Genomic DNA, 27,693 nt, shown 5'->3' on the forward strand with positions numbered 1-27,693 from the left:
CACTGTATATATAGCACACACACACACACACACACACACACACACACACACACACACACACACACACACACACACACACACACAAAGCCATGCATACTGCATCAAATGCACACCTGATATCTAAATAATAGTCTTATAATATTAGCAGTTGATCAGTCCACCACTTTGGTCCAGACTGAAATGTCTCAACTACTACTGGATTTCATGAAATTTTGTACAGACAGTAGCCTAGTGGATATTTCCAAGGACACTCCCCTGACTTTTCCTTTTGTGGAACCATGAGGTTGACACTTTTTTAGGATGCATTCTACCACAATTCCTTTGCTGGCACCCAACTTCATCAAGCCATCATCAGGTCAAAATTTTTGGTTAAGCCAATACTTTACTTTACTAATACTTTTTTACGTCCAAATATTTGTCAAACTAATGACATTACCTTCACCCTCAGTGTACTTTGTGTTTAGTGCTAATTAGAAAATGTTATACACATGCTTATACACTAAACTAAGATGGCGACCATGGTATACTTACTAAATATCAGCATGTTAACATTGGTATTGTGAGCATATAGCAGACTGATGTTAGCATTCCTGCTCTTTCAGGCAACCATTGGTTTACATTAGTTTCTATAATGTAGCTGAGAAAACCAATTAGCAGACTAAGAAAATTTGCTTTAGTTGAATAATCTTTCACAGCAAGTCTGAAGTAACTTTCTTCAATGTCACATGAAGTGCAGATAGATTTGAGAAATTAAAGCAGGGTTGATGTTTACTGTGATGAATAACACAATTCAAGTTACGTTAGGAATATGTCATTTGAATTTCATATGCATGGATACCAACAGATGCATGGAAAGAAAGGTAGAAAAAGGATATTCAAATTTCAAACAGTAGATTGTTTCCAAAATTCTTAACTGTAATATAGAATATAGATAATAAAAAGAATATGAAGGACATCAAAATAAAAATAGTCTCAACTTCCCTTGTGTGACTCTGTCCATAAAGCAGTCTTTTACACAAGAACAAAAACAAAAAGAAATTAAACAAAATGGAATCATCACCATGTAGCACAACTCCACATTAAACATTTGACCTCTTCATTCACTGTGAAATTGTAACGTGCTCAGAATTCTTATGCCCAGTAAACTTTAGAGTAAGTTTTCACCAGTGTTTTTCGTCTGGCTTTAGCTATGTTAATCAGCACTGCTGAGCTTTAGTGCCCTCTGAAAGGAATTTTTATGGATCAAACTGAAATATGCTGCCGTTTCTTGCAGGTGTAAATGATCCATGATAACACACACATCAAACAGTAGTGAACATCTCGCTGTAGGGAGGCTACTTGCCATATTTTTTTCCCTCTTGCTTAGCCAACAGATGCGGCAGAATGTATGACAGCGGGGGAAATGAGAAATGAGAAGTACATGTATTTGATTCAAATAATTGTGGATTTGGGACGACTGTTCTTGAGTCGTGTTTGTTTGCAAAAGCCTGTTTTTCTGCCTCCTCCTCTGCTACACTTTATCTCTTCAATCATTTATCTCAGTCCTCAGTAATGTAGTTGCCTACATATTTCACATTCCATCCTTACCATACTTCTTGGTGCAGCTTCTCAGTTATGCCTCTATGAAAAAAAAAAAAAAAAAGGAAAAAAAACACAACTCAGCAAACTGTTGCTAAATCAGAAACTCGACTTTAGCTACACATACATGCCATTATTATTTAACATATAATGTAATGTAAAACAGGTTGTATGTAGAAAAAATTATTTTCAGTGTGTTTCCATTTTGGTGTGAATTTTATTCCAAACAATGTTGAATTTGGTATATGTGCTAAAGTTGATTTTGTAAGTTAATATTTAGCGCTGTAATTTAATGGCAGATGGATAAGGTTGTAAGTTAAGGTGAAAGAAGGACTCACAAGCACTTCCAAGGTAAACTGGAAAGCCAGAAGCCAAGAATACAAATGATGCTGATTTGTTGACTGTCCACCAACTGCAGTTAGTTTAGAGGATTCAAGCACTGAGAGAGCAAACATATACCAACCATCTTTTGTTAAAGCAGCTATAACCAGTATTTTTTTATAACAATGGAAAAAATATATTGTTAAAGTAGTGCTGGTGCTGAAAGTAGAGTAGAGTGAGTACTGGATATACATTGATTAGGTGGCCAGAAACATGACTTTAAATAAATGCTAATGTTGCTGCATTTCTAATGGATGTAAATAGGCTAATATGCTAACAAATTGGGCAGATTAGCTTGAAAGGTCAGTGTTCTGATCACAGTTTGTTTCAGCTGCCCCCTTGTGGCCAACCAACCTGGTTTAAAGGGAGCAGTAAACGTAAAGCTGTTTCAAAGCAAAAATAAATGTATTCACCTGTTATAATCAGGTGGTATCTCAGGTTATATGCAAATTTAAGAAACTTTTTGAGTTGTCCAGAACTTTAAAAAACCTCAACATCTGAGCAGCTCATATGTTTTGAACTTTAGCTTGTCCATGAACAGGCCCCTAATTTCTGCTACCAGCTGTTGCAACCCCAGTTTGCTAATTTGCTCTTAGCAAATACAAAATAGATTCTATTCTCTTTTTTCTATATGTCTCTTATTCATGTCAATTTATTATTATTATTATTATTATTATTATTATTATTATTGTATTAATAAAAAAATACCAGAAGTTTTTTAGTTTTTTCAAGACATTGTTTCCAATACCTTGCACTTGTGCCCGCCACTACTCACATTGTAGTTATGCCTGTAATTTTTACATTTCTAAAATCTTCCTGTCCCTCCCTATTTCTTCTGTATCCTTTTCCTCCCTCTCCATCTTCATCTCCCTTGTCCATCCTACCACCTTCTGTCTCCTTGATGCTCCACCCTTCCTTCTCCTTCACTTTCAGATGAGAGCAGTGATTTCTCAGGGTTTATTTGTGGCACACAGTAGCTTTGTGGAGCCTCACTTCTGCTTAAACACAAATTGATTTCATGCTCAAATCCTCTGAGTATGAATCACAGATCCTACACCTGCTCCCCACTACGTTTCTGTCTCCTTTTCCCTTTAAATCTCACTTTGTGTCTCTCCTTCCTGCTTTCACATCCTTCCAGCTCTCTGCTGACATGCACCTCCATGCACATATGAGTACACACACATGCATACACCTTTGAACCACAGCCTGAGGTGTGTGATGGCTGAATGGATAGGGATGCTGTGAGAGTTAGAGGGAGAGAGAGTTGGGAGAGAAGGAGTGAAACAGTGAAGGCCGAAGGCATCTGCAGGGTGGAACAGGGCAGTTTCTAGAAAGGCTGTGTGCAGGAAAATTGAGGAGCTATTTTCATGCCACATTAAGTTATACCAGCCTTCCGCTATGGGACTGTGCTCAGACAGAGGAGGCTTGCCTCTATTGTGAAGGCTAATAATCAACGCAATGGAGTTATTACCCAACACTACATTTCACAGGCCTAACCTAGACAGCATCAAAGAAGGGGAAGGAAGAAAGGGAGAGGGAAGGGGGAGACGTGAATTCCAATGGATTGTAACCAATGCTGCTACTTCCAGCTCAGCATAATTTTATTTAATATGCTGCAAGTTCAGTTCAATAGATTTCTGGATGAATGGGATCAAAGTCATAGGGGCAACATAAAAACGTAACAAAATGATGGGACAAATACAAAATGGGAATCTCCATTACTGCATCCTTCCTGTCTGTCCACTGTCATTAATGTGACAATAGAGGCTGGTGGGTGTGGGAGCCCTTGCATTGGCTTTACATCCCTCTATTATTATTAACACCTCTCCAACCACATCCCACTGCTGTCTCTCTGGGGCAACATTATAGGGAAATATTAAGTCCCACTGTTATGCTTAAACATGCCTGTCACTGCTACACCATGTAAGTACATTAACTATATGGCATCTGAAAGTATCATTATCAGTGGAAGTGTGAATATGAACGTTATCCAAAGCGTTATTATGTAACATGTTCCCGCACGTTTGTCGGTCAAGTCCCCAGCGAATATGTTTGTGTGAACAGATGATGGTATCAGGATGTTAACAGTGTTGCTTGTCAGCCAGGAGAGACAACAGTGGTAAATTGTCTGTGTAAAAGCAATCTGAAGTTATTGATAGTTTGTTTTGGGTTGCGCCCCTAATGTCTACTCACTAACTACTGTAAGAATATCAAAGCTCCAAAAGATATACCACATGAAAATGTATACATGATGTGCCCCAGCTCAGTGACATGTTGTGAGTAATACTAATTCCGATTTTTTCCTAAAATATGTCTAGCTGAATAAACTTGAGTCAGAGCTTATATTCATCCTGCTTGTTGTACTATAAAGTTATCAGCAATACTTTTGTAGTATTTTTGGAGCAATGCAAGTATGTGTAAACATCTTCATGTAAAAGATAAAAGACTGAATTTTTCAGTCTTGTATAAAAAACTAGATATACAATTTGGGAATATAGAAGTCAAGAAATTAAAAGCCAATAAGTATGATACAGAGATGAATTGGATCAACTAACCCAAACAACTCTACATTATTATATAATTCAATACAGGATTGCTGGAATTAATAATTTATCAAGTGGCTATAAATCAATATTTTTATATTAACAATTGATCACTATGTGTAATGTTAAAATGTCTACAGTTTCCCTCAGCTCTTAGAAGTTTTTCAGTGCCTTTGGTCTTCTATTCTTTTGGATTTACAGCCTGTAACTGTGATGTTGTGGATCACTCTCACTGCTTGCATCAGCATCGTTTTCCGTCACAGCAGGCAGCTATTTTCAGGAAAAAAGCCCCCAAACCCACTTTCAGCAAACGACAGACACACACAGTCGGTGACTAGCTGGTGAACATGGTCAAGCATTTAGCAGCTAAGCAGCCAGATATTTCATTCAGGAGTTGGTTGATACTGTCCCATTAGAGTACAGGGTAAAAGGGAAGACCCAAATGCAGGACAACCAGGTAGGCAGGACTAGCTCCGTTACTTTACTTGAGTAGATGGTGATAGTAAAAACTTACAGGCAGGCGGGTAGGGTAGGGTTAGTGTGGTAGCAGGTACAGCAACAAAACAGACACAGGTGGCAAGAACAAATATCTTCAGCATGAAAATCAACACACAAGCTGACAGAGGAGCAGGTGGAACAGGCAGGTTTTAAATAGTGGCTGCGATAATGAGAAAAGTGGAAACAGGTGTGTAGGTGGGCGGGAAAGATTACTGGGTTTCTGCATGGCAGGTTAATGTGGGAGTCAAGAATCAGGGACAGGTGGGAAAGACTGAGGGCATCTGGTGGGTGGATGGAGAATGGCAGCAGACAGAATGGCCAGAATAAACAGACAAACATGAATCGTGACAGGAGACCAAAAACAGAGTTAAAAGGAAAGTGAATATTAGACTTACATATGTAAAGAGGCAGCTGTTTGCAAACAACTTTGCAGCTTCAAATGTGATTATATGTCATTGTTGTATTTTCAGCTTGTTTCTGCAAGTGGCTAAACTGTGATAACATGGTGCTAGTGTTGTTTGGACTGCATTAAATTGATCTTATTTTGTCTATTGCACACAACAGGATGTTGATTTGACACCAAAGTTAGCTAAAACATTAACCTTTAATTATTTACAAAGGTATCACCAAAGAAAAAAAAAACAAAAAACAAATATAGCCGCTAGCAGCAATTATCAAAGTCCAAGCAGCTTGCAAGCATTTAAATACCATATGAATTAATTGCTATTGGATTTGTGATGAAGCAGGACTGAAGCACTCACCTATCAGACAATCAGTGTAATTTTAATGTTGGTGTAAAAGTGCTGAAAAAAATCATTCTGCTGGTTTCAGGAGAATCATCAAATAATTTGGTGACTTTGACTTTGTAAAAAAGAAAATGTTGTGCATAGAGTAAATATTATAGCAAGATTATAGCAATTAATATCACTGAGGACTCACTGTTTGTCTGATCCAAACACCATTTGAAACACTTGATATCTACCATCTTGAAAATCTCTGTTTGAATTTTGGTGAGATTTGAATGAAGACTAGCACTTACCCCATAATTTTATTATTGCTTCCCTACATGTCACCATGTTGACTGGATTTATTCAATTAACTATACCTTGCAGCACAGTTAGACAATATTTAGGTTCTAAAGAACTTAATAACTGCTTGTTATCTATGACAAACCAGATCTTACCTTGTGAAAAAACTGGAGGAGGGCACTACAGCCTTCAGCAGGACATCCAGTAAGCCTGGACATGTTTGCTGTTTGTGATTGAGGTGCAAGATGATTAAAACCAATGACTTCCCATTGGGTACAATCCATCAATTTTCTTTCTACTTCTCTTATTCTATTAAGGTTAGATTTTCTCAATCAAAATTAGTGGAATGAAGATATGTTGAGTTCAACTTAAAGAAATTACTTACAGGCATTCTTATTGAGTCAATGTTGCTATCATTTATTTACTAAGTGTTATTTCACTGCAATCTAAGTTTTTACAGTGTATTTGGTGGAGGCTTATATATGGGATGTCTTAAAGTTGGTGTTCATCACCATGCCCCACCCAGTAACCAGATCTTGTTTTTACCTGGTTAGTTATGTGAACAACTTCCTTAACTATTGTTCATATTTTATTATTTTTATTTTTTTACAGCATTGTTTTTTTGGGCTCAAAATCCTAAGGACGGCTGTGTGAAGGAAAATGTTCTGACGTATGTTGTTAACTCTGATCTTCAAAGCTACCTGAAGCCCTTTTGAACAACAGACTGAAAGAAAAGGCACATATATGTGAATTAATCTAAAACACATCAAAGTGAATCAGATTAACCTACAATCCACACTACACAGCACATGATTAATTTGTGCTTTTGAGATAAACACCTTATAGAGTTTACCTGTGGAGAAAACATCTGACAGCTGCTCATTCCGGAACAAACTAACACTAAATCTGTTGAAATGATCAATGGTAGTGGAGGCCATGGTGTTTGATTGCAAAGAGTCTTTTTATTTTTCCTTGTGTTCAAGTACGGTCCTCTCTCAGCACAGTCATCTAAGAAGCATGGACACACAATTACACACAACTCGCACCAGAGCCTGAGCATCCTCAGGTGGGATTTGTTTTTTGTCTTGATTGAAGGGGTGGGGGGTGGGGAGTGGGAGTTCAGCAGTTTCCACGTTTAGGTCAAGTGAACAAGAGTCCTGTTGTACACCACATAATCATTTTTTTCTCTGCGAACATTTGTTGCATTTAGTGACAATGACATCTGCACATAAAAATTATATATATATATATTTAAATTTATATTTATATTCATATATTTATAGCTTTGTCATTCTATATCAACAATTCATTCTAGTGATTTTTACCTTGGTTTTTCATGTTGTAAAACTGGACAAACTGTCAGTAGGAATGCCTTGTTTGGACATTGATTTATACAGGAACGCACACGTACATACACGCAACAGAGGCATACGCACACTACTACACACATGCATGCATAGATACGCTCGCTCAAGTTTACGTGTACACACACAGGCCACACATTCGATCACATACGTGCACACGTACAGAAACACACACACACTCATGTCCACACACACACACACACACCAACACATGCTCAGCCAACACAGAGAGGCAGGTCTGTACATCTATGGGAGGGAGGTGATCCCCACGATCCCCAGCAATAAGTATGTTTTCACCTGATCAAAACACAAGAAAATAAAAGTTACAAACAGCAGAGGAAGTCATCCAGTCATTGTCTGTAAACTTCGACAGAATGTCCCTTTAAATTCCTCTAGGACTGGTCGAAGAGGTGTCAAAGTTTGGCACAATGTCACATCTCTCGCTTTATCTTTATCTTTACTGTACATGGAGATGTACAGTATTCACGGTAGCTCTTGCTGGACGGACCAGTTTTTATACTCAATTGATGATGAGAAACCACTGAAAGTTGACATGGTCAAACATATTAGCTCCCCAAAAGGAAAAGACAACCTTTTCCAAAGTGCTTTAAACATACACATATTTTCTTTAGGCAGTGAAAAAGCACTTTTCAGCCTTGAGCTGCTTTTGACGTTTGGGCATGTCCACAACAAAATTAACTTGATAGAGAGAAGGCCTCCTCTCGTGCTTGGAAAAGGGCAAAAACAAAGGTATCCACTGACATCCATCCTGATGATGTCTGTCTTTTATGCTTCTTGTGTTTGCATTTCACTTATTTTTGTTGCTTTTTGTTGTTTCAGTCAATAATCAGTCATGGGAAAAAAAATCATATTTTCATAAGTGGCCCCATCAAAAACGTGTAATATACACACTATATCACCTTTGAATTTTATACAGGAAATAAAAATGCTTTTTTGAAAGTGAAAATTTAGAAAAGTACAAATAAAAAAAGATGTGAAAGAATGACGACAAAAAAGAAGTCTCTTGAAGATGACATTCCTTGAAAGAATATTCAAAAGCCTCTGTAGGCAGCAAGGCCATCGCAACAAAAAAAGGTGGATAAAAGCAGTGCTACGTTTGTCACTTGGGTGAAAAGGTAAACATCCACTTCTTGTCTTGTGCCTGATGTGCTTTCATCTTTCTCTGTGCTTTTATTCTTCCTAACCTCCTCAAAAACCTTCATCGCATCGTTGTCCCTCTTCTCTGCCTCTCTGTATCTTTAACAAAAGCTCAGGCCACTTCCTGTTTTATAGAGTCATCCAATTCCCATTATTTCTTGATCTCATCTCTCACCTTTCTCTCCAGGCCTCTGTGTACTCTCTGCCTGGACATTTTTCTCTGTTTCTATATTCCCCTGCCCACTCCTCTCACACACTTCCAAAAACACTTGTTCAAATCTAATCCCACTTGCTCCTTATCCAGTCACTATTGCAATTAAGCTGACCTTGAGGAAATAAAGTGGTCTTTAAAAATAAAAAAATAAAAAAAAAAAGAAGGAAAATGTTGGCATGCACATGCACAGTCTCTCTTAGTCACTCGACCTGGCTTCCCTTCTTAACCCCAATCAGACTTAATCTTATTTTAGAGAACAATTATTTCCTGCCATAGGCTACAAGATACCTGTCCAACATGCCACTTGCTGTCACTTTGTGTTCATCTGCTGCTGATTGTTTGCAAAAATAATCCCCTTCACACGCATACTCTCTTGCCCCCCATCATCATAGTAACTAGACCCAGGAGTCCGGGGAAGCCGGATAATGGCTGGTCTCATAGTTCAGTTCGCTGTATGGCCGAGAAGCTGAGTAGAAGTCTACATAGTTGCCAGTGGATTTGAGGCCCAGGTGCATGCGCAGGTCTTCCCGCGGGTCACGGGGTGGTCCAGTGGAGCTTTGAGGCTGCTGAGGTTGGGCCTGAGACTGGGCCTGCACCTGTACCTGCGGCTGTGGCTGGGATGGGGGAGGTGGAGGTCCCTGGTCCTCGTAATAGGCCTCTTCAAAGCTTCGGCTCTGGCTGTGAGGTGGAGGCTGCGGTGGCTGAGGCTGGGGGAAGGAAGGAGGGGGAGGATAGGGGTCGTAGTCTTTTAGCACAGCTGCTGATGGGCTGTCCTGCTGAGGCTGGGGGGACATGACGCAGGGCTGGGCTGGAGCCTAGTGAGGGAGCAGCGGTAGTGAAGAGTGGGAGGTGAGGGAGAGAGATGGGGAGGTGGGAGTGAGGTACAACAACCAAGAATGTCATAGAAATGTGGGTAGTGGGGGTAAAGTGAAAAGGGGGGAGATAGAGAAGAGCGGAAAGTGACAAGTAGAGTGAGAACATGGGGGAGAACAGTTTGAAAGGCAGGCATTATGGGTATAAAGGCTCAGATAGGAATCAGCTGGGAAGGCACTCAGTGAATGCAGTGAATTCTCTATTACATGCAGGTATAGAAGGGGTCAATTAATCTCTCACATTGTAACTCTCACAGGCTAGTTGTGTGTATGTGTGTGTAGCTGTGTGCATGGAAATGCAGTCATATGTGTAAAAGCCCTTTGCTTCTACATCTATTTCAGTTATTAAGTAGAATTTAAGGAACAGTGGGAAACCCAAAGTTTGTATCGATACAAGAGAGCTTACACAGTAATTATGTATTCAATACAGATGAAGTCATACCAAATTTTAAATTCTACTCTTGACAGTCAAAGGCTACGATGGTTTCTTTTGCTTTTTCCCTCTTCACCAGCAGTCATTAAACAGAAGCAAATTAACTCTCAACTGTGAGAATGATTTTAATTGTCAATTGGGTGTGGCTTCAGGACGCTGTGGTTTGACGCTGCCTTAGCTTAAGGCATCTCCATTGCACACACTACCATTGTGTATCTTATCACAGTGAGACACTTTTTGTGTGCATGTGTGTGCCTGTTCCATTCTGTTGCTATCTTTCTTATTAACCACCTTGTCATGACAGCATATGCCAATTTATGAAAGCCCTAAAGACGTGCACTGTTAAAACCTGCTGTGCCGTTGTGTTACTGTGTGCACATACAAAAGTGTGTTGGTGTAGTGCATTTGTAGAGTACTGTTAACTCACCTGATTTTGTTTGATATCATCACTGGCAGTCAGGTAAGAGTTTCGGAACAATGTGGATGTCCCACACGATACTTGAACTGGATGTATGAAAGATCAAAAGAAAAACAGAAAAACAACACCTTTAAGGGAATGTATGATAAAGATGACTAGTATCATTACTACTGCTTATAACAATAATTCAAAGTACAGCAAAACCATGGGAAACTCCACAGTTAGCTTAGTCTGAAATCAGCTAATTAGATTAAAAATCTTCCTGTAGGTTGTCTAAAAGCCTGGCAATTAGTCTGTCCCTTTTGATCTCATGAGAACACTGACAGAGAGGCAAAAAAGAACAGAGACAGAATGACAGAATAGAAGTGAGACCAAGAGAAAGAGAAAGAAACAAACAGAGAGAGGAGAGCTGGTTAGAAAGCTGAACAGAAAAATACTGGAAAGAAAGACTGGCAAAGATTGAGAAAAAAGTCTGAGTAAGAGAAGAAAAATAGTTTGAGGTCGAAAAAGAGACAGATAAGAGGAGAGAGCCAGAGGAGAAATAGGGAATGAAAATAGAAGAGAAAGAAAGATAAAGAGGGGGATAAAATGGAATCATTCAATTCGTCTCTGTCTATCCATCACACACACACCTGCCATGCCGTCTTTCCGGGATGTGTGCTCTCCTTTGTTGCTATGGAAACCAGCGTTGGTTGCTGTGGAATCGTAGTCCATCTTGCGTTCCTTCAGACTCATCATCTCTCTGGGGGAGGCTGGAGCGCTCGCTGCACATGCACACATGAATGCAAGGACGTGCGCGCACACACACACACACACACACACACACACACACACACACACACACACACACACACACACACACACACACAATTATAAGCATGCACAGGGTGAGGGCATATGCTGTTGGGCTGCTGGGTTTATTGCTCATTATTTTGTGTGTGTGTGTCTTGGTCTTTCAAGGTGCACAGTCATTATTCATCATTTAGCTTGTTAGCATTAAGAGTCACCTTCAGCATGTTAAAGGACGTCTGGGAATTCACACACACATATGCATACGTCACTTTTGGGGCACATCATTTGAATATCAAATTTCACATCTGGTACATGTTTCCTCAATTCAGACAATATATTCCTTTTTTCTTTATGTGTTTAAAGCGCATGTGAAATATCCAGTTCTGAAACCGGCAAACTACACATTAAAAGCTCGGCAGCAGTCAGCTCAACTATGCTTGTGGTGCCCTACACAACTGAACACTGAGCATTATACCATTGTACAAACAGGCCTTATTAGTTTTGTCTTGACAAAGATGCCTTATCTTGAACAGTGTCACAACTGGCCATGTAGCCCCACATCCTGTAAATGACAATGCTCTCAGCATACAGCAAAAACAAACATTGGGGTAGGCCAGTGTGATGCTGTATTTTCCAAGTTTCCATGCTATGTTAAAAATAACTGTGATGGTAATTGGTGTCAAAAGATTGAACTTCTTAACAGATGTTTAAGTTCACAACCAGCTACAACCAGACTGGAAGTACAGAAATACCCCTACAGTCCAACCAGCTGAGCTCAAGTGCCCCTTCATCTACACAAGTGGTCACACTCCCAGTGTGCTCCTCTGAATAGATTTTAAAGTGGATGTTATTTAAAAAGTGGGTATTGTTACAATAGTTATTAGCTATTGTAGGGGCATGGTTATAAGGATGGCGATTTGTCTGTCCACTGTCCACTGTCCATATCTTAACAACTCCGGGATGGATTTGCATGAAAATTATTTCAGACCTGCTCCCCTCAGGATGATTTGGGATAACGGTCCCTTAATGTTTCACTCTAGCACTATCATCATGTCAAAATTTTACTATGTCCAGTACTAATGGCACTCCCATCAGATAAAAAACATCATTTTTTTTGCACTTATCTGCCTCACTAAAGAGCACCTGTTGGAGCCTCCTTCCTCCATTGTATTCCCATCAGCTAACTGGCAAATGGTAGAATGCTCGCAAACAAAACTAAGATGGTGAACATGGAAAATATTATATATGCTAAACTTCAGCAAGCTGTCATTTATCATTGTCACTGAGAGCATGTGAGTATGCTGATGTTAGTGTTGAGGTCAAGGCAATGGTGTATCTGAACACAGCTTCACAGAGCTGTTAACATGGCTGTAGACTCTGAGCTTGCTTCCATACAAGACATAGAGATCTTGGGATTGTATGTCTAAGCTTGGTCTTTATTTTTCTTGTAGGTTTGGTCAAGGTTGGATTTGTACTACTAAGACTTGATCTAGCACAAGCTGAATATGTCAACCATTCATGTATTACTTTTAGCATTTTATTCAACTTCCCTGCCCTCTTGCTAACTAGTTTTCACACACTCAGCAGCAGTGTACAGGGAGGCTGTCCTATGCAGTAGTAGCTGGTCGTTTACTGGTTATTGGGATGATAAATGATATACTTAACGTTTGCCTCACTCCAATTTCTAATTTCTGTTTTATTATAACAGCTATTGAAATTTCAAATCTATTTTATTTCTTCCAATTTTTTCTATTTCTGCCTCTTTCTCAAGCTTTGAGACCAGGTATATTTTACACATATGCATACATCAATGTACACATGCCTGTGCGTGTCCAAACATGATAGATTTGGTATAAATAATGTATATAAAATGTCAAATCTCCCTCTCAGTCTTCCACACACACACACACACTCAGCATGTCACAATATAATCCCCTTATAGCATACTTAAAGTGCTCACTCAATGGCTCTTATCTTGACACACTGAAATGCCAGAATTCTGCCTACCTGTGTATCAACCCTTTCAGTTTGCTTAACTAAACATTCCTGTAACACACATACAGTATATTTTTGCAGTACATATAATCTATACACTCAGAAGAGAAGGACATTTCAAAAATAAGATATTTGGACCCGTTTAACCTAAGGATTGTGGATGATTGTAAAACTGTAGCTACTGGAGAGAAACATGTGTATCAAAACTGAATATGTGTATATGAATACCAAACAGACACACACAGTTAATAGAGCGAACTACTCAATGCAAGCAGAAACATTTCCCAAGTTTCTGGACAGAAAAGAGTTCTCTTTGGCTGTTCTCCTATACCCTGATAATACCATCAGGGTAAAATACTTAGAAATATAATTAGCCAAATAGAAAAGGATTTTAAAATGATTTTTGAAGTGCCTTGGAATCTCACTTCATCTAATAATAAAGGACCTTTTTTTTTAATCCAACAGTGCAATGTTTGACATTAAAAGTGAAGAGGCATTGTAATCTCTTGTCTGTTTCCCTGCTTTTTCAACATTTTAACAAGACATTGTATTACAACACACACACAAATGACCATAAAAAAGGCACATACACATGATTAAGACTATGATTACAACTGTGGTGAATGAAATTACAAACATTTAGTAAAGCAAGAGAAATGGGGAAAGACAGGAGCTGTTTTGACACTTTTGATATTTAATTTTTTGTCATTTGACACCTCTGCAGCAGATTCCATTAAGGTGGATTCTCAAACCTGTCACAGGCACCACCAGAGACAAAGCCATCGCTACTGGTTATGGTTACCGTGGGGACCTGGCTTATAACTGCTGGATATGAGAGCCTGGGAGATTTGTTCTATCAGTGCAAAACACAGCAGGACCCTGTGGGGGCAATGATGGATGCAAAGGTCTCACTCTCCCTCTGTATCTCTCTCTGTCTCTCTGCCATCCTCGCAGCCTGCAACCTCCCCTGCTTCTCTCTCTATCTCTTTCATAGTTTTACCACTCTCTCCTCACACTAACTCTTTCACTCCTCCTCTCCTAGTGTGCCTGCACACCATCATTACTCCTTCTGCTTTGATCCATCTCTAAGGGGCTGGATTGCAGTCTAGAGCATATGCAGAGAGGAGATACAGATACATGCGGGTGTGTGTACGTGTGAGTGTGTGTGTGCATATTGAGGCGGCCTGTAAAGAGTGAGAGATCAGAGGGAGAGGTGAGAAGAAAGTAAGATTACTGCAAAGAGGAGGAGGAGGAGGAGAATGGGTGAACGAGAAGAGCCAGATGAGTGAAAAGGCAAAGTGGGAGGCGTGGAGTATGAGAGAAGATAGGGGTAATTTCACGCCATTTCCCATTTTACCCCTGACCCCCTGCACTGTACTTCAGACATCCACAAATTTCTCTCTTCACTATGATCTCAAAATTCCTTTTTTTCAATGTCACTGGCCAAAGTCAAATCCTCATCCTTCACCTCCTCTTCTCTGCATTAACCATCCCTCAATCCCTAATTCTTCTTGCCTCCTTGCTTTTTCTCTTTATCTCCCTCACACACAAATACACAGTTTTTCTCTCCCTTTCTTACTCCCTCTGTCTCTCTCTCTTAGTAGGGTCCTTGAAGACCTCTCTAAGCCGGGAGGAAGGAAAAGTACTTTTCTGCCTCATCAGCTTGCTAAGCCTGGTGTGGAGAAATCACAGCTAAAGGCTCTTCTACTACTGATGCTAACAGCTAATGCTAATGCGCCCTTTGCAGAGCATGAAGGCCAGTGGGCTCAAGCTAAAGGCTAACGATAATCATACTTTATAGCATGAAAGCCTGGGGGTTGGGAACACTGACGCTAACAGCTATTTAGTCCCGGTGTAAAGACTGATCGACTGGCAAATATTGATGCTACTGGCTAATATCTAAATTATTGCTCATTATAATCCATGTATCTCTTGTGCCTTCTAGTTGTCCCCATGTCCCACATACATGTGCACATATTCTTGTAGTTGAACCTTTGCACATTTTGCTGGATTAATTAATTACCCAACAAGGGAGACTTTTTCTCATAAATGTATGATGACAACAAAGATTTTTAACTAAACGATTTTAGAATGAAATAAATCCTTTAATGTGAATGAATACAAGAAAAAAAAATCGTCTTTTGATATTCTATCATCCTACCTTTAAAAGTATTGCAGTATATAATTATATATATGTATATATATATATATATACATATATATAAAACACCTAGCATGGCTCTGATCAAAATCGTGACAAGATTTGAAGTTACATTGAAATAGTTCCATTTAACTGTTTGTAAAACCACAACTTACTGTGTTTACATTTCAAGGTGTGTATCATGTAAACAAACAAGTGCCAGTATTAATTAGTAAAAGGTAGAGGTATTTGTGGGCAGATTGTTTAAATTTTTGGACAATTTTTCACCCTGCCTCCAGTCTTTATGCTGTATTTAAGATAATCTCATGTTGGTTTTAGCTTCATATTTAATGTAAAACTCACATGTGAGTGTGGTTTTAATCTTCCTGGAGCAAGAAAGCGTACTTTCAAAAAAAAAAAAAAATGCCACATATACCCAAAATGCTGAATGTAGAAGTGAAACTAGTTCAGAACTGAGCAATTAACAGGCTAATGAAAAACTACACTTTCAGCAATGAGAAGTCAGGCAGCTGATTGGTTGAAACAGCCTTTGGCTACTTTCTCATCAGCATCTCATCAGCTCTGGTTTCATTTCTGCCTAGTTTTGGGGATTTGAAGTATGATGATAGTGAAGTGTGATGATAGATTCCCTTTTTAACCAACTCTTGCCCAGGAACTTTCCAATCCAAATTCTATCTTTTCTCTAAATATAAATAAACCTCTTTGGGAGGGAGTTATCTGCTTGACAAAATTGTCAAAACCTGAAAGAGAACTGTGCTACAAGAAGGAAAAAACACATATATACTGAAAGTGTCTTATGTTCCTCACCAGAGCGATTATTTGGGGACGTCCTGACAGGGGAGACAGAGGGAGTTCGAGAGGAGGAGTAGGGTCTCTGTCTGTCTCTCTCTATCGTTGAGGCAGAGCCCACAAAGTGATACTGGGAGTAACCGTCCTGCAAAACAAACACAGAAAAGATTGGCTACCGTTTGCGATAACTGCACAATCACAAAATTTTATATTCCGTTAGTTAGATGTTTTTTGTGAATATTACTGATTATACATATAGTACATTAAGATGTGTACACAAGAGTCTACAGTCATTTCCCTTTGAAGAGTTTCACCAAGAAGTTATGTGAAATCTGTGTTTTTATGAGAGTTATGATATACTGTATTAAAATTAATAACTGTAGTCCTGTTACTTATATCTAATCAATCATCCCATATATATACATTTCATGAATATTTTGTATATCTATTAATGAATGATCATCCATCAATCTTCAAATTTGACAGCTTCAAAGTTGTAACCTTCAATGGACAAAAAGAAATAATAATTTCAAACAAGAGTACAAGTACAACAGAAGTAGCTCTTCAGCAATGTTTTCAACACTGATTCAATATTGATGAATCACAAAACTATATTTGTAGTGGTTTGGAGATATAGACTCCCATGCACCCATGTAACTGTAGTTACTCCTTCATAAGCATAAAAGAACTGTTTAAGAGAGTGTAGGCAGTTAAGGATTTCTCTGATACACAACTTGAAGACAGAACAACTTTGTACAAAGCCTGAAATGATGAATGAAATGGTTGGAATATAAAACACCAATTTCTAGTACATCAGTTGGATTCAAACGACTATTGTCACGACAATGTGATGTTTAGCAGATGTTTAGCAGATGTTTAGCAGATGTTGGGTTTTGGTCACCATACCTCATGACTAGAATGTCAGTATTTTATATGTCAAGATGGTGTTGGCATGAGACACCCAATGTCACAACCTACATGGTGGGTTGATTCCCGGCTCCTCCTGTCCACATTTTGATATGTCCTTCGGCAAGATACTGAACCCCAAATTGCCCCCAATCTATCATCGGTTTGTGAATGTGTGTCAATGGTAGAAAAAGCACCATATGTGTAGGAAATAGTGCTGTATTAATGTGTTTGAATGGGTGAATGTGGCTTCCATTGTAAAGCGCTTTGAGTGGTTGATAAGATGAGAAAAATCTTATATAAGTGCAGTCCATTATATTCAACTGAATATCAATGTCTAACGACACCGATGGCCAGCTGCGTGCCTGCTGGGCACTTACAAACACAGACAGCAGGGACAAACTGATTGATGGTTGATAATGCCCAATCAATACATATACAAAATATTCCTAAAATGTATATAAAAAGTGGTATCTTCACCTGATGGGAGGTTGGGATAATTGATGAAATATAAGTAAAAGCATTTCAGCTATGAGCACAGTTCTGCACTCTTTGACATGACTCACTCAAAAATGAAACATTTCTATGAGAAACTACATTTCAGTGTTGGTTTTCTTGAGTACACAAACGTGGCACATCAAAAAATGTGTTCTGAACACTCAAGGACACTGACAAACACACAACACCCACACATGCCGTACAACCATCCACACAACATAAATTAACGCACTTGCATCAAGCCTGAGCTTAGTGAATATCCCACTGTCCTTGTAGAAAAAAAATAATACAACTAACAACTCCACAAGCATAATTACTGCCAAGCCAGTGACTTTGTATCTGTATTAGTTTAGCAGTAATTGGAGCAAAGCCCTTTTCATAAAATTGGATTATGAGAGTCAACAACAATCATAGAGCCGGAACCAAATTCAATTTAGCATTAAGATAATTGGGTACCTCTGAAAGCAAAGCACATGCTGATGATTAAAGATAATGTAGACATGTTCTATCATAGCTTTGCTGTCTGGGGGCCACAGTTAAGCAGTGGGAAACTGGTTGGACTGTAGTGACTGTGAGCACATGGGAGAGGTGAGTCACTTCAGTACAGTTAGGCCTGAGTGGAGGAGAGGAGGAGATGAAGGGGAGGAGAATGAGACAACTGAGCGATGAAGGAGGCGAGGCAAAAAGAGAGGGAGGAAGAACAGACAGAGTAGAAGCTGAGAAAGACAAAAGACGACAGTAAGTAATGAGAGCAAGGAGGAGAGGGAGATGGAGAGAAATGAATGACAGGAGAGTAAAGATAGCAAGAGGAGGAGAGAGGTAACAAGAAGGAAAGGTACAGATGGAGAGGTAGAGAGACAGCCAGGGAGAGAGAAGTAGGCTGGAGTGAGCATAGTCCCATGTCCTCCCCTGACTCCTATTTCCTGGCAGAACACTGAGGACTAATAGAAAGCTGGATCCTCAGTAGTAGTTCAAAGGTAGCTCACTCCCAGTCTCTGCCATCCGTCCCTCTCTCTTTTCCACTTCATCTATTTATCCACCACTCCTTCAGTGTTCTCACTCACCTATTTTCACATTCGCTTTCTCCTTTTCCCCTCAACAAATCTCATTACAAACTACGTAACCTTCTTATGGTATGATGGACCTCTGTACAATTTGACACTCTCACACTGGCATGTTGCTCAAATGAACATAGTCACTGAATCCTGAAGGAAGAATTATTTAGAGTGATATATGCAGTGTGCTGTCTATAAATGTGGTTCACATATGCGGTCAAGGAATAATCCATTAGGGTTCTTAAGGGCTGTCTCCAAGCAAAATAAGAAAAGGTTGAATTTTACAATAATTTGAGAATGGTCATAATCAGAGAGAGAATATACTTAAGTGTATTTAAATGGCAGTCAGAACCATACATTTTCCACTTATTGTATTTCTACTTTACACCTCGGTCAGCTGAGTGTTGGACTTTTCTCACTGGTTGCTTTGTCCTTGTTTTGTTCCTCTTAAGTAGCTATAAAGGTTAGAAAAATCATTATATTCCACACTGTGTGACTGTATGATGTACTGTATATTCTGTATCAGCTTGTTCCAGCTCTTCAGTGATTTAATGATGTTTATAATGTGAAATATTCAAACCCTTGATTCTCCATAATTCAGCCTGGTATCTTTGGAAACTTTGGGACAGAAAGTTTGTTCTGTGGGTTTGAACAATCATTGGCTGCACAGCATCAGTTTGTAATGTCTGACCCATCAGCCATTCAGCAAGGTTTAATAGGTTAAATAAATATTAAATCAACATTAAAATTTCATATGGGACCAAATCAGACTTCACTTGCAGGTCTGAAGTCTCTCTTTCTCTTTTTGCACCATTTTGCACCAAGGTCCTTTTCTGCTTTTTCGGTGTCAGTGTGTACTATGAAACCTTACCTTAGTCGCAAACAATATGTCTTCACACCAACAGACATCAGCTACGTCAGCTCCATCTAGGGTATCTGGTCTTTCTGATTCTCACCTATTCTCCTCATCTTACCTTTTTTTCCAACTCTTTCTACCCACTTCCTCTTTCTCTCTCAAGCTCCCTAACTCTCCTTTCAGCCTACTGTAAAAATGAGAGAAAAAAAGAAAACTGGTTGCTAGGGAACTATTCTGCCTGTTGCTCTCACCATCACTTGATGGTTAGTTGAAGGTCATGGGACTGCAAGGTAAAAAGGATTTACTGACCCAACAAATGAGGTGTATGTATGTGTGTGTGTGTGTGTGTGTGTGTGTGTGTATGTGTATGGCATAAACTGTAAAAGGTTATACATGATGAGTGGTGGGTCCCCTCTGGGCCTCGGCAACAACTTAACATTGTCATTTTTCCATCTCTTCAATCCTTCTCTCTCTCTCCCTCATTTCACACTCACATTTTCAGTTTTACAGTTACATACTCTTCAATCACACACGATCCACCTATCCTAACAGAAAATAATGTGCCTTTTATTTGTGCATTCTTTATTTTCATCGCCTGTGATTCTGGTTATTTAGGAATTGACCTTTATTCTTGCATTTATCACAAATAGCTCGGAATACTGTAAGAGTGTGCTGCAGCTTTACCCCTCTGTCTCACTAAAATACTGTTGTTAGCCTTTGCACTGAGACAGAATATCTCAAAGCACCTCCATCTCCTCTCTTTCCGTCTCTCCCTGTGTAATAGAGGTGAGTGAACATCAGAGAGACACCAGGCGAAACATCGAGGCAGCTTCAGAGGCCTGATGTTGTTTTGATGTCTATTGAAGTTTGTCAAACGCTCATCTCCATCTCGCTGTCTTCTCTTGTTTACACTGTATGGCAGTGGAACTGGATGACGGATTATTTTTAGCCCTCTCTCAAAGAAGAGCATCTCATCATTTTAGTCTTGCAAAAAATCTAAAATTAGACTCAGACCCATACTTTACTTTACCAACTGATATGTAAACTATAAAAAACAAATAATAATAAATACATAATTGAAAGTAAAACTCATTTGGAATACTGATTGAAAGATTTACCAGTTTTGTCAGTACCAAAATGACATTTGTAGCTTAAACTTTCTTGTACTTTTATTTCAAATGTACTCATTTTATTTGCAGGAACACCCTGAGCATAGTGCAATGATCCTGTGCAATAAATGACCTCACACGTGCAAATCGGACACAAATTTCTCACTCACTCATATCACACAAACACACCCACGTACTGAATTACACATCCCTGAAACATATTGTAAATCTGTCACCCGTGTGACAAACACAGCGTCTCTCTGGCCCTGAACCCCATCTGTAATATGAGCGTGTATGTTTTTGTGATTTGTGGTGTTTGTAATGCGTGTGTGTGATATGAGTAAGACATGTGTGCATGTATTTGTGTGTGTGTGTGTGTGTGTGTGTGTGTGTGTGAGAGAGAGAGAGAGAGAGAGAGAGAGAGAGAGAGTCTGATTAAGTGCCCAAGCTAGATAATTTATCAAGAAATGAGGCACGGCAGGCCAACAGAAATTATGCACTGAACAGGCATGTGACAAAGTGTAACACTGTGAATGTACAGTATGAAATTTACTGTTTAGCTTGTGTGTGAATGTGCAAGAGAGAGAGAGAGAGTGCATATGTATGTGTGAGCAAACACAGCAAGACATAGAATTTGGTCCTTCTGGTCCTATTAAGATGAGCTTTATTGACAATGTTTATTTATATGTTACAAGTTGTTTTCCACAGAAACCCCCTGTCGAACAGTACTGCACATTTGTTGTTTAATTAAAAGATGACCTGCAACTGCCCTCCTCGGAACTGTAGATGAAGGACATATACACAAACACATGGAGTGAATGAGGATCCTGTCAAATACTCCAAATAAACATGAAAAAGTAGAGTTTTACTGCACTCTGGAGACTATTATATGTGATTTATCCTAAGTTAGTGCTAGTGTTTGTACAAACAGATTTTGGCTTTGGTTTATTAATGATGGCTGCAACACTGATCTTTCAAATCATCTCAGATGCTATTTTCATACGGAGTTACTGTTTATATATGGGCTCTCAACTGTGTGTTTTAATGCACTCAAAAAAAAACTGCTGGGCAGCACAGCCCCCCGTTCTGTTGCAATTATTTTTTCTCTTTTCTCCCTCTCTTTCAGCCTCGACTGCTCCCATGGCACTGCTGTAGGAAGTGATTAACTCTTCTTACTGCGGTTTGACAAAAACACACATTTTCAAAGATATATGCACTCACACAGAAACAAACATACACGTGTACCCACGCCCATAACTTCCACACAGCTGGAAAGTGTGTTTCAAAATGCTCTCATTACTTCAAGACTTCAAAGCAAACAACTCTTTGCTAACACAGCTCAAACTGACTCATTATTGACCCTGCACTCTATTTTCCAAAACTAGACACACACACACATAACTCAAGTATGCTTATTTCATAACTGAAGAATTCACCTCACTCTTTCCTCTGTTCACTCTTTCTTTCTCCTTTTTTGCCACTGTCTCTTTTTTTCCCCTTTGCTCTCAAACATTTTGCAGAGACACCCGACTCCTCTCTCGTCTAAATTGTATGCTAATCCATGTTTGGATTGGAGGCTAACAGGATTTTTGCTGCACCTAAAACCCATGACCTAATACGTCATGCAGGGATACTAAGAGTAAAGTCACTTATTTCAAGCTCTGGACACGGGTGATAAAGTCAAAGTGTGGATCCTCTAAAGCTATAATTTCCAGTTATAAAATTTGGTTTCTTTGTCACTTACCAGGCTGTCTTCATGCAATTTAGGAGGGAAATAGTAAGGTATGCTGTCTATCAGCCTTTAAAAGTAATTTTTAGAGTGACTGTATATAGCATAATGCAGCAGCTTCACTAACTGAACTGCTTTAAAAATCCTACATGAGTTAGAAAACTGGAAATGTTACTGCAAGACAGACTGCACATGATATCTTTTTCAGTTCAGGATGACAGATGAACTGTTTTGTTGCCTTATTGTCTTTCGGTAATTGTTTTTCTATATTGAATTAATGTTAATATCATAATGGATCAAATGAGACTGTTGTTGCGCATATTGTTTCCTTCCTTTAATATATGTCTTCATTAAATCATTGTTTGGCAAAAGAGGGTCATTTGAGGCAAAGATGGGTGGGGATAGAAAAAAAAAAAAAAATGAAGCAACCTTTGTTGTGCCTGTCGTTTAAAGCCAATGTCCTCCATGTCTGATCATTGGAGTGCTGTGCTATCTAGTTGAGTGTAATGCTATCCAGTGGCAATGATTAGAGAAGTGTGAAACAGATGAGGCTTGGGGGGCCACATGGGGATACTGTTCTGTGTAATACTGGGATATGGGGGGATGACGAATGAAGAGAGTGGCGTAGTTGTCAGGATGAGGCGAGGACACACTGATGCCACAGGGCGGCCTGTCCTGCAGTGACTGCAGCAACAGTGAGAAGTCTTGAACTTGAACAGAGAGCCTACATCAAAAAATCATCATGTAAGGAAGTCACTGAGTTAGACAGAGATTAATGCTTTTTGTTTGCTTCTCGAAACAGGTGTAAAAAGTATAATTTGGGTGAATGATTTTTTCACTATTTTCTAATAAATAAAAGATATTTTTCATATATGTTTTATTATGTCTAAGAACAACACGTCAATCTTGTTTCAGGATCTTTTGAGGTTGGACATCTTTGAAAAGTGTGGGCACTTGAAATGAAAGAATGACATCCCACAGTTTATCATCCAAGAAAAATAACAATATAAAATGATGTGATGTGAATTGTGTTGCAGTGCTCAAATAGTCTCTCTTTATGTTCTATTAACTAGATTTCTTGAAAGATTTCTCAGTAATGGCCCAAAATGTGACAGTATTGAATGATATAAATATTTCTTCTCCCCCCAAAACTCAATAAATAAGAGGGACAGCAAAGAAAATTGATCATTATAAGCATCACAAAGGTGTCATTTGTCATAGGGTTGCTGCATTGAATAGCATTAGATTATTACATGTGTGTGTACAATTGTTCACACAAACGCGCAGCTCAAATAAATTATCACCTTCATTCTTGTTTTTTTCTCTCCACAGAGAGATGAAAAAGACACATTCAAAGCCAAGGACACCTTCCTGGAATGTGTTGCTCAATATTTCTAAATATCTTACTGAAACTAAGTGATTACACCTTTTAAAGTTTTGGTGCCCTGAATGGTAGATAACCTTGGTGGCAGATATTCACTCAGCAACACTCATTACTGACAAATGAAAGGAAGAGAACATCTGTCATTACTTTTAATCAAGTCGCAAGTGTGTACAAGTTTCTATAATTTGAAAAGTAACAAAATAAAGAGAAAGGAGGAGAAAGGAGGCTTCAGCTGTGTTTGTGGTTGTGTGTTTGTGTGTGTGTGTGTGTGTGTGTGTGTGTGTGTGTGTCTGGTGAGAGAGAAAGAAAAGGATAAAAGTGTGTGTCTGTGTGAGAACAGCACACACATAATTTCTTTATAACTTATATGGTTTTCTCACTTTTTGCCAAATAGAGTGGCCAGTCTCCAAACCAGTGTCTGCTGAATAAATATGATAACTCGGAGTTTGTGTAGAAGGAGCTCTACCTTGGACATTTTAAGACAGAATTAACTTGACTTCAGTCTCTGCCAGTCAGTTCATCTTTCCTTTAAGACTTACAGTTATTTTGTAGATTACAGTGTCAACCTAAACTTTGCTTCATTAAACTTTGCTTCATTAAATAATTTTCTAATTATGAAGATGCTGTTTGAAAAGCCTAATATAATAAGTATAACAATTATTATTACTGCCAGCCAATTTTTTTTGCCAAAGCATGTTACTTTCCCACCTCCTTCACAGGTATAACTCATATTTTTTTAAACACTTTTGCAATTTTTTTCACACTACACATCAGTTACCCTATGTCAGAAACCCTTATGAGAGGAGATTTACAAAGCACTAATTAATTAATGGATAGGTGTCAATTTTCAGCAATATGCTTCTAGCAAGTCTTTGAATTGTTTTAGAACAGTGTTTTGGGTTTATGTTAAAATGATCATTACAGCATTTGATGTATAGGATAGCAGTGTTAAACACTGTTAAAATTCCACAACAAACTGAATGGCTATTAATCCATTATGTAACATAGTAGACCAGTAGCCAAACTTGACCAAACATGATACTGCTAAGTAGAAAATAAACATTTACCTTGGAGTTACTGTATGTGTATGAGAGTACACAAATGAAAGTGGTGTCTGCCAAGCAACAGGAAATATGATAGATCAAAGACAAAAATGGTGCAAGATCAATTGAAACCAACACAAGTGTGAGTACATCCTACCTTCTTGTAGAGGGAGCGCAGGTCTCTATACTGCCACATACTGCTGAGGACCTGAGAGGCTGCCTTTACCACCTTAGCTGAGTGTCTGGAGAGAGATATAGATTTTTTTTTTGGATAATATTGCTTTATTATTTTGCTCTATTTTGCATTTGTTCACAAAAATGAACAAAAACCGTCTTACAAACAGGTTTATTCTTTCCCAGTAAAAAGAACAGTGTTTGGAAAATTGCCATATGGGGTAATTCTATCAATGGGGCACTGCACATGCCCACTGAAAAACACAATGCACTGGAATGTATCATGGTTACACACAAATACAATGATCCCTAGGAAATAGCATGCCACTACATAATAACTAATAACCACTATGACACGATGAAATATTTAAATAGTGAGTCAAGTCAACAATCTTAAAGGACCCTGGTAGCTTCACTATTTGAACCCCACCAACAAAAGATTTTGATTCTTCACTGCATTCATTGCACCTGATTGCAGCAATAAATTACAGGCACCAAGGTGTAACTTTGTTGCTTTGGAAAATGCGGAAACATTTCTGGCACTGCCAAACCATGTTGTTCTTTGCATGATGGAGATGTGTTTTGGCTATACTGTTTCAAAGCTGTACATGAGAAACTAATATTCTTTTCTCATTTCATTCTATTTTTCAGGTCCTTCTGTTTAAAAAAAAAGTTGGTAAACAGTGACACTTTACGGTTGTACTGTAATGGGCCTTTTCCCAATTTAAAAGTGTGTAATTGTGTGAATGCAGCAAGGCACTGCTGCTAAGGAGCATTTATCCTCAGTGTACCTGTCCAGAGAAAATGAAGATGTGTGGGCTATTAGCAGCTAGCTACACTCACTGTGGAATTTGCACTTTTGGAGGTTTCTTCCAGCACCTCATCTCTCTCTGTAATGGTGCCCTTGAGCACAGTTTCCTAAATAGAATGAGTCTCTCTCCATAACAATAAATCAACATTTGACCTCCATCTGATAACACTCTGGTGTCATGGCAACCCTTGACCTACTGGTTGCTATAGCAGCTAGGCAGAACACCCTGTTCAGTCTCCCATGGTGACAGGAGTTATATCCCTGCTGCATCTTCCTTGTTGTTCTCCAGCTGTCTTTTGTGGATGAATGGCCACAGGGAAACAGATGTAGCTGTGAATGATGGATGTGTAGCCACATTAAGGAGCTGGTCAGTACTGACAGTTGTGAGTGCACTGAATGATAACTTAAGGTATCACACAATACAATTAGGAGACTGTTTTGCTTTTTTCCCCTGGTCTTTATATTAAATTTCACTATTTAAACTACTGCAGTTATTCAGAGCTGGTTGTCCTAGGGAGTTTTATCATTTTGTCTTCTTGCTTATTCTGAGATTATTTTGGCAACAGAACATAATTTTCTCTCTGAGGCATGTGTGAATAACTCAAAAAAAAACAAATGTGCATGTGCAGTGTAGCATTAAGTACAGTTTTTCTTTTTCATTTTTATTTTGTCTGAAACCAATGCTTATGTTGTGGGAGTTACAGTAAGTGTTCTTCACTCCTCCTGAGCAGAAAATTAGCCCTGCTTAAATCTGGAAGAATGCTAAGCATACATCATCATTTTGATCTAATAACCACTTCAGTGAGGGTAAATCTGTCCTGTATTATAAATACATGCATGTATGGCATACTTTTCCATAAACTGTTCAGATCTTGTGGATTTGTGCTGAATGAGTTTACTTTAGAGCCTAACTGATATACTATAGTTTAGAGTTGTGACACTGCAAAAGCAGCTGGGTTCTTGGCTCATAAAGTTGCTTAAATTATGGATTTTGATTACGTGTCATCCACAAAAAAGTACTATGGTACCAAAGTCATCCTACAAATTAAATGATGATGATGATGCTAATGAGGCTTTTTTTTTCACATTTTCTTTTACATGCACCTGAGACACGATCCCACAACTGCATAGTCGCTTGTGTAATTCCTTCCACTGATGTTCTCCTTGAACACAACTCTTCAACCCTACAATAAGTGTGAGGGGTTTCTAAAAATACCAGCTATGCTGTCATTTGCAGAACTGTCTCTATGATGATGCACTGCACATCTAGAGTTTTGCCATTTTCTGTAATGTTGCAGACAATCAGACTGTGGTTTCTTTCTTGTCTTTAAAGCTTCTTAAGATAAAGTGTTAACCTCAAAGTAAGTTTGGATAAATATGAATTCTGTTCAGTGCCTAAATGTTATTGTCATCAAAAAAATCTGCGATTTTACTAGTGCAGATAAAAAATAACCCAATTTTATATTATGGACTCAAAACTTACTTGTCTCCTTTGCTGCGGGCGATGCCGATGAGTTTTTCAATACCACCAGCATCGCGCAGGGCTTTGGCATTCTCCATATTCTTTGTGATGACTTCATGCAGTGCACAGCAGATTGCAGTTACCGTGTCATCTGACATGGCCTTGCTGGGAGGGCCTGTGGTTCTAGAGGTCCCAGTGCTGGTGGCATTATTGTGGCTGCTGCTACTACTGCCTGGTAACCGATGGATCAAATCTCTCATGGCATATTTACCTGGTGTGTGTGGAGAAAATGAAGGAAAGGGACAAAATTATTGGTCAGATTTTATTCTCTGCACATCCTCTATAGCCACTTTTGTTGGAAACATCTTGAAAGGCTGTTCTAAAAATTGTCCTTGGATGGATTTTTGTGAATAACAGAAGGGACAGATTTAGAGGGGACTGG

The 27,693-nt window shown here is 38.9% G+C and overlaps 1 protein-coding gene across 1 annotated transcript in view; it reads right to left on the reverse strand.

The window, feature by feature from the left end:
• Positions 1-9,159: 9,159 nt before the first annotated feature.
• LOC111237263 (catenin delta-2-like) overlaps positions 9,160-27,693 on the reverse strand; it is a 250,031-nt gene continuing 231,497 nt past the window's right edge. The window contains exons 20-26 of the mRNA XM_022766288.1: positions 27,273-27,522; positions 24,962-25,046; positions 16,243-16,369; positions 11,120-11,251; positions 10,493-10,573; positions 9,383-9,509; positions 9,160-9,292 (exon numbers count right to left, since the gene is read on the reverse strand). Of these exons, the coding sequence (XP_022622009.1) occupies positions 9,160-9,292; positions 9,383-9,509; positions 10,493-10,573; positions 11,120-11,251; positions 16,243-16,369; positions 24,962-25,046; positions 27,273-27,522 (935 nt within the window). The remainder of the gene's footprint in view (positions 9,293-9,382; positions 9,510-10,492; positions 10,574-11,119; positions 11,252-16,242; positions 16,370-24,961; positions 25,047-27,272; positions 27,523-27,693) is intronic.

This window comes from Seriola dumerili, unplaced genomic scaffold (assembly GCF_002260705.1).
Source record: "Seriola dumerili isolate Sdu_G_001 unplaced genomic scaffold, Sdu_1.0 BDQW01000822.1, whole genome shotgun sequence".
Classification (NCBI taxonomy): Eukaryota; Metazoa; Chordata; class Actinopteri; order Carangiformes; family Carangidae; genus Seriola; species Seriola dumerili.